General features: G+C 48.9%; 1 protein-coding gene across 1 annotated transcript; it reads right to left on the minus strand.

The window, feature by feature from the left end:
- Positions 1-260: 260 nt before the first annotated feature.
- On the minus strand, positions 261-7,207 carry LOC118080079 (zinc finger protein 11-like). The gene is made up of 3 exons (XM_035105010.2): positions 7,177-7,207; positions 5,630-5,815; positions 261-3,517 (listed from the first exon to the last, which is right to left on the minus strand). Exons 1-3 carry the CDS (start codon positions 7,205-7,207, stop codon positions 399-401), a joined length of 3,336 nt encoding a protein of 1,111 aa, XP_034960901.2. The 3' UTR covers positions 261-398.
- Positions 7,208-8,300: the final 1,093 nt, after the last annotated feature.

Below are 8,300 nucleotides of genomic sequence, written 5' to 3' on the forward strand. Positions count from 1 at the left end.
GTAGGAAAAAAAGAGACCCACAGCAGCAGACCATATTAAGGATCGTCCCATTTCATTACGTTGTGGGAAAACATAGTAAGTAGGCTTGCCATACGTCAGGAAAATCCCTGATATGTCCTGGTTTTCAGGTGCAAAAGTGGCGTTGAGGGAAATTTAGCCAAATCGGCCAAGTGTCGGGGAAAACACGGATTTCTGGCAACGTGGTGGAAAAAGCAACGGAAACAGTTCCAAAAGCTTAAAATCACTATTTTGTGGGGAAGGGGGTCCACCAAAGAAGTTTAACAATTTGGGGGTCTGCCTAAAAGCTGAACAACTTTGCGGGTGTCAGGAATTTTACTTTTTTGAAATATGGCAACTCTATGTTACGAAACCTGATCTAGCTGTTCTGCAGAGAGGCTCTAGGCGGAGCTCGTTTTCAAATGGGTCTTCAAATGATTTTTAAGGGTCCACAGTGTCGTGTAATCTTTGTCGCACTCTGCACACTTATACGGCCTCTCTCCTGTGTGAAGCCTTAGGTGATTCCGAAGATTTGTGCCTGTTGCGACCCTCTTGTCACAATAAACACAGCAGTAGGGCTTCTCCCTGTGGGTCTTCAGATGCCTGTCAACGCAGGACCTTGTTTTGAAGCATTTCCCACATTCATGGCATTGATTAGGCTTGAGATCTCCATGTGTGAGCTGGTGCCTTGCTAGCATTTGAGGCTTCCGGAAACTCCTCTCACAGGTTTGACATTGATAAGATCCCGCTGAGGTGTGGGTTACCTGATGTCTAGTGAGGGAATATTTATCTCTGCAGGATTTCCCGCAGTTAAGGCATGTATGTCTTTCTTTGCCTGTGACAACTCCCTCACGACTCAAGTGAGTTGAATTGACCCCAACGGGATCCTGACCATCTAACCCATTAACGGGGTGTTCCTCTAAGTGGGTGCTCTGCTCTTCAGCCAGCAATGAGCCGTCCACAAGGGTCATCACACTCCCAGAAGGCTTTTCTCCTATAGAGGCTCCCTGAACCAGTCCAGAATAGGCTGAATTGTCGGTCCACAGGCTGAAATGTCCTTCTGTATCGCTCGCTGGATTGTGAGCAACCACGGACCCATCCCTGGAAAGGGTTCGGTCACCAGTAACAGGTTCTTCTTGTCCAGTAAGCTCTGATCTGCCCATCGTCCCAGAGCATTCAGGTGAATTTCCTTCAACGTGGACTCCCTGGTGCTTAGAATTTATTGAATTTTCACACAATGGGCTGACACTTTCGTCGGCATGTCTAGCTTGGTATTCGGGAAGCACCGAGCCATCTCCGAATGTGTTCTTATATTCTTCTAACCCTTTGGCAGAATTTCCCCCCGAGCGGCTGTCCCAGGCAGCGCCACCCACACTCTCAAAGCTCTCCTTCTCCTTGTCGATGTCCTCATGCCCAGAGATCATTGAACCATCGGGCGAGCCATTGGAATTCTCTTCTGTCGTGCTAGCTTCCTCTTCAGCTACACCAGGACCTTCCCCACCACCGGTCAGTTTGCCTGGACTTCCATTGCCGTGCGTGTCCTGGTGCCTACGGAGGGAATATTTTGTCCCGAAGGCTTTCTGGCAGATAGAGCACTGGTAGGACCTTGTTTTCAAGTGGATGAGCCTGTGTCTACTGAGAGAATTACCGGTCGGGAAGGTTTTCAGGCAGAAATTGCACTTGTGGAACTGCCCTTGCGTGTGTATCTCCCGGTGGTGAGCGAGGGCATCTCTGTAGGCGAAGGCTTTCCCACAAACAGTGCACTGGTAGCGCTTCTCTCCCATGTGCAGCTGCTGATGTCTATTGAGGGAGGTCCAGGTTCGGAATGCTTTGCTGCAGAACGAGCATATATGCAGACTGTGTTGCTCATCCTCATGGGTTTCCAGATGCTGAGCGAGAGTGTATCTGGACGCAAAGGCTTTCCCACAAATGGGACATTTGTAAGGCTTGACTTTTACCCTGGGTGGCAAGCGTCCCTTCAGCACACTTTTAGCACGGAACCCTTTCGCACAGCAAGAGCATTTATGCAAGCCGCTTCCTCCTTTGACACAGGCTTTCTGGTTGTCAGGGAAGGACCCCGCGCAGGCGAAACCTTCCCCACCGCTGGGACGTTTGGCGGGTCTGCATCCCGAGTGGACTCTCTGATGTCTCCTGAGGTTGGAGTGGGTTGAGTAGACTCTCTCGCAACGTGAGCATCTATAGGATCCTTTCTTCCGGGGGGTTTCCAACTGGTCAGCAGGCAGTGCTCCTGCCTCAAGGTCTTCCTGATGTCCTCTTCTCTGACGCTTAGCAAAACGTCGGCTGTCTCTGAAGATTTTCCTAGAGTTGGGGCATTTATACAGATTTCCTTCCATTTCAATTTCGGGCCGCACAGGCAGCGTCGAGTCGGCACAGAGGGGCTTTCTGCAGTCAAAGCATGCATCGGATTCAAAATCGACTTGGGTTTTTTTATTTCTAGTGAGCCGGGTTTCTTCCCCGAATGCACCGGCCTGTTCGCGCTGCCGCTGTCTTTCATGCACCCTCCAGTGATTAGCAAAGCATCTCCCATTCTTGAAACATCGCCCACACACGGGGCATTCGTGGCTATATTCTTCTGCACCACGTTCCCTATTTGTGGGGCGGGGCGGCCTCTTTCCAAAGTGCATTTCACGGGGAAGGGATTTATGAGGCTTCCCCTTTTCTTGCATTCTCCAATGACCGGCGTCGTCACCCAAACCTCCCTTGCATTCTGAGAGTCTGCAAGGACGCTCCATTGCGGGGAGCTTCCGCCGCCGTTTGATTGGAGGAGATTCCTCTCCGACACGCGGCCTGTAGTTATGGCGCCGGTAGAAGCTTCCTCCTTCGGTGTGGAACGTCACTCGATGCCGAGTGAGAGCTTTCTCTTTCGTAAAGCCTTTCCCGCAGTCAGGGCATTTGAAGAGAGTCGCTCCCGAGTGGGCCTTCGCCACATGGCGAACTAGGCGCATCTCTGCCTTGTAGCTTTTCCCACAGTCAGGGCACGAATAGGTTGGTTCGTTGGTGTGTGTCGCCCGATGCTTATTGAAAGAGGCTTTCGTAAAGAAGTCCTCCCCACATTCGGGGCATTCGTAGGGTTCCCTTATCAAATGAAGCTTTTTATTATGTGCTTGTGTGTGGGCAATGAGCTTTGATTTCTCAATGAAACCTTTGCCACAGGTGGCACATATATAGGGTCTCGTACTACTGTGGCTTTTTGCATGTCTTTTGAGAGTTGACGTCCTACCATATTTTTTCCCACACTTGAGGCATACGTTCTGGCTCCCTTCTTCTGCATCTATGCCTTGCTGGATGTTTTCGTTACCAACAAGGTCTCCATCTTTTTCAGCGGCAGGATTGTTGCTGGCCGTATGTCCCTGCAAGTGATTGTTCCCACTCTCCCAGGTTTCTCCCTCCTTGGAACCAACATTGGGTTTCCCCAAAAGAGAGGCCTGTGGTTTTGTGACTCTGGGACCTTCTACCCTCTTCAGGTTTTCATCTTCTTCCTCGCTCATCGGCTCATCATCTGCAAAGGAAAGGAAAATAAAAATCCCTGAGAAGGCTTGGGAGAGGCTACCAAAAGGAGGTCGGAACATCCTCCCTATGAAAAGTGAAATGAAAATAAAATGTGTGTTGCAGGGGGGAGGTGGGGAAATAATTCAATTGAGGTTGAATCCCGACAAGACAGAAGTACTGTTTGTGGGGGACAGGAGGCGGGCAGGTGTGGAGGACTCCCTGGTCCTGAATGGGGTAACTGTGCCCCTGAAGGACCAGGTGCGCAGCCTGGGAGTCATTTTGGACTCACAGCTGTCCATGGAGGCGCAGGTCAATTCTGTATCCAGGGCAGCTGTTTATCAGCTCCATCTGATACGCAGGCTGAGACCCTACCTGCCGGCAGACTGTCTCGCCAGAGTGGTGCATGCTATAGTTATCTCTCGCTTGGACTACTGCAATGCGCTCTACATGGGGCTACCTTTGAAGGTGACCCAGAAACTACAACTAACCCAGAATGCGGCAGCTAGACTGGTGACTGGGAGCAGCCGCCGAGACCACATATCACCGGTCCTGAAAGACCTACATTGGCCCCCAGTACGTTTCCGAGCACAATTCAAAGTGTTGGTGCTGACCTTTAAAGCCCTAAACGGCCTCGGTCCAGTATACCTGAAGGAGCGTCTCCTCCCCTCATCGTGGAATGCCCTCCCACCAGAGGTCAACAACTACCAGACCTTTAGAAGGCATCTCAAGGCAGCCCTGTTTAGGGAAGCTTTTAATGTTTGATGGATTTCTGTATTTTAATATTTTGTTGGAAGCCTCCCAGAGTGGCTGGGGGAACCCGGCCAGATGGGCGGGGTAGTAGTAATAATAATAATAATAATAATAATAATAATAATAATAATAATAGTTGTTTATTATTATTATTATTATTATTATTATTATTATTATTATTATTATTATTATTCAGGCCATCTGACTGGGTTGCCCCAGCCACTCTGGGTGGCTTCCAACAAATTAAAGACATTCAGCACAGTAAAACATCAAACATTAAAAACTTCCCTATACAGGGCTGCCCTTCAGATGACTTCTAAAACTCAGTTGCTTATTTCCTTGACATCTGATGGGAGGGTGTTCCACAGGGCGGGTGCCACTACCGAGAAGGCCCTCTGCCTTGTTCCTTGTAACTTCACTTCTCGCAGTGAGGGAACCGCCAGAAGGCCCTTGGAGCTGGACCTCAGTGTCCGGGCAGAACGATGGGAGTGGAGATGCTCCTTCATGTATGCAGGGACGAAGCCGTTTAGGGCTGAGGACCGAACTGAACTGTATAAAATTATACGTGGTGTCGAAAGAGAAGTGGTTTCTTGTCAAACACGGTGAACTTGATTGCTGACGGGGAAACACATCTGGCACAAAAAAATTATGTAATTCACAAGCAGAAGAGGTGAGGATGACCGCTAGCATGGAGGCCTTTTTACAGGTACAAATTAGGAGGAGGATAAGGTTCGCAGGTGGCATTGCGGGTTAAACCACAGGGCCTTGGGCTTGCTGATCAGAAGGTTGGCGGTTCGAATCCCTGCGACGGGGTGAGCTCCTGTTGCTTGGTCCCAGCTCCTGCCAACCTAGCAGTTCGAAAGCACGTCAAAGTGCAAGTAGATAAATAGGTAAGCGGGAAGGTAAACGGCCTTTCCGTGTGCTGCTCTGGTTCGCCAGAAGCGGCTTTGTCATGCTGGCCACATGACCTGGGAGCTGTACACCGGCTCCCTCGGCTAATACTGCGAGATGAGCGTGCAACCCCAGAGTCGGTCACGACTGGACCTAATGGTCAGGGGCCCCTTTACCTTTACCTTTAAGGTTAGCAAAGCTTATTTGGCATGACTGAACCACCACGTTCAAATGCAGTATATGCCAGAATACCAGTTTCTGTAGCTGGGGGAAGGGTCTGTGGCCTTCATGTCCTTCTTGAGGAGAGCCTGGTGCCCTTCAGAGGTTGTTGGGCTACAAATTCCATCACTGACACACTGGCCGAGGCTGATGGGAGCTGTAGTTCAATGACATCTGGAACATGATAACTTAGCCACCTCTGATTTGGGGCTCGGAAGGTGATTTTAGGCTTAAGCTTGAAGGTGCCAAGTACAACCCTTACCTGGATCAGATGGATCTGAACTATGGATGCTCACAGGACACCGGTAGGAATTGAACCAGGTTGCTGCCTCTGGCCCTTGTTCTGGCAATTGTTTAATCATCTCTTCATCTGCATCACGGCGGTAGCTCTGGAAATCTGGGGCCCAAGTGTTCTGCCCTTGTCCCAGATAGGCAAACAGCCCAGAGGCTTGGAGAGGAAGAGGAGAGAGAGAGAGAGAGAGAGAGAGAGAGAGAGAGAGAGAGAGAGAGAGAGAGAGATGAATTGTGGATTCATTTCCCGCTTGCTTTTTCAAGAAAGAAAGCCTGGACTCCCCAGCCAGCAAGAGTTCTTGGGGGGGGGGAGGTTACTGTTCAAGCAATCACTCTGCAGTAAAGTTTTCAAAACAGAAAACTTGTGAAAACTACAGGTTTTCACGCATGTCTGGACATGCGTAGAAGCAACTTCCGGTGCCGGCGCTGCCCGATTTCCGGTGCCCAGACATGGGAAGAGTGGCACCCGAAATCAGTTCGGCACATGTCCAGACAGGCGCAGAAGGAGCCTCCCTGGCAGGCAGGAAATCCGGGGGGGTTACGGGATTTTTCTCTATTTGGGATAACAGCGGGAAATGGGTTTTAATACGGGGGTTTCCCGCGAAAAACGGGAGACTTGGCAGCTATGGACAAGCACCATCTAACTGGAAGCATCCCATCCTGTGAAAAGAGGGAAGGGGTAATGCCTCTTTTTAGATTATGCTTGTTAAGACACATGCATGGAATTTATAATCTAAATAACACAAAGTAGGTTTCTCCCCCTTTCGGAGAATTGTATTCTTATGTGGGAATGTTTAAATAGATCATTCATCTAGGGCTGCACTCCTTATGCAATAAGCCTTACTGAAACTAGAGGAGGGCATTGCCTCTGAGTAAATATGAAAGGGAATGCTCTGTACTGTACATGTGACTGGTTTTCCCATAGTAGGTTGACTAGATTTAAAAGGTTAGAAACATTTGAATGGATTAAAAAGGTAGCCCTGATTAACTAGGCAGATCTCATTCTTTCAGTTAATTTTTAGAAAAACTAGGATTGGATAAATGTTGCCTTCTAATATAAATGTTGGCTTCTAATATAAAAAAACTATCAAGGCAGCTTACATTAATAGAACAATTGAAATATTTGAAGAGACATTTCCCCCTCCTCTCCTTTGAAGTGTTGAAGTTTCCCAAACCATATGTAACACACTTCACTCCCAAATATGAAAGAATGACTATTATTAGCCAGTTTAAGGCTGCAGTCCTTTGCACAGCTACTTTGCAGTAAGTAAACATGCTTACTGCATTCCAAGTAAACATGCATGGGCTTGCCTGTACATCCATGATGCAGAAGTGCCCGGCGAGTCCTTAGCTCTGCCTCTCTCCCATGCAACATCCTCATGGCTTTCATAGCAAACTTTTACGCAACAGTTAAAAACAAAGTCCAGCTCAGTTTAATTCTGCAGTGCTTAAAAAACAAAAACAAAACAAAAAACCCAATACCTTACAACTGCAAAGAACAGGGGGAAATAATCTCACCCATGAAGATGGAGCTGTAGCTCTCCTGCATGGCTTCTCTGTAGAAGCTTCGCTGATCAGCATCCAGGAGATTCGGCTGGATCTGAAACAAACAGAAAACCCTCTCCTGCTTCACTCTCAAATAAGAATGCAAGAAGAACCCCTGCTGGCTCAGGATGAAGGCCCACTGTCTTGCTCTCGCAGTGGCCAGCAACACATGCCTCTGGCAAGCCCACGTGCAGGACCTGAGTGCGATAGCTGCACCCTCCACTTGTGGTTCCCAGAAACTGGCATTCAGAGGCACACTTCGGACAGTGGCAACAGCAAATAGCTGCAGTAGCCAATGCAGTAGTCTTAAGTAGGTTAAAGACTGCCGTGCAATGCAAGAGGGATTCCAGCGTGAACCATAGCCAGGAGGAACCAAAGGGTCTTGGGGCCCAGAGCAGTATGCGCATATGATAAAAGAAACTATGCCTCCTCTGGATCTTAGAGATAGAACTTGCTCACACTACATGCCTGAGATCTCTCTCTCTCTCTCTCTCTTGCCCTCGAGATATCCTTTCAACCTGAGTGTGGCAGCGTTCACAATTCCAAGCAACAAGGACTCCATCTCCACCACAGATTTAAAGCCCTGTCACACCGCTCTGAACAGCCATGGCTCCCCCCCCCCAAAAGGGAACCATAGTTTGCTAAGGGTGCTGGGAATCCGCAAGAGAGAGAGACCCCCATATTCCCTTCACAAAGCTACAATTTCCTGAGCTCTCTGAGAAGAGGGTTTGATTGCTAAGTCACTTTAGCTCTGGGAGAGGAACAGCAGTTCCCTAACCAATTCCAGCACCCCTGACAAACTACGGTTCCCAGGATTCTTTGGGAGAATGTTTAAAGTGATATATGCTACTGTTTTAAATGTACCATGCAGATGGGGCCCTGTATTCTGAGGCATACCACCTTATCTTACAAAGGCCCCAGGCCTAGCAGGAATTTCACACCCCCATCCCAGTCTCTCAATGGTTACAGTATTTGCCTGATTGGACTCTGCTTTGGCAATTCTCTTCAAAAGCAGCTAGTCTTCGCATAGTCTTGAACTTGCTCACACTACAGAGGGCCTTCTCGGTAGTGGCACCCGTCCTGTGGAACGCCCTCCC

The sequence above is a fragment of the Zootoca vivipara genome, chromosome 2 (genome assembly GCF_963506605.1).
Source record: "Zootoca vivipara chromosome 2, rZooViv1.1, whole genome shotgun sequence".
Taxonomy (NCBI): Eukaryota; Metazoa; Chordata; class Lepidosauria; order Squamata; family Lacertidae; genus Zootoca; species Zootoca vivipara.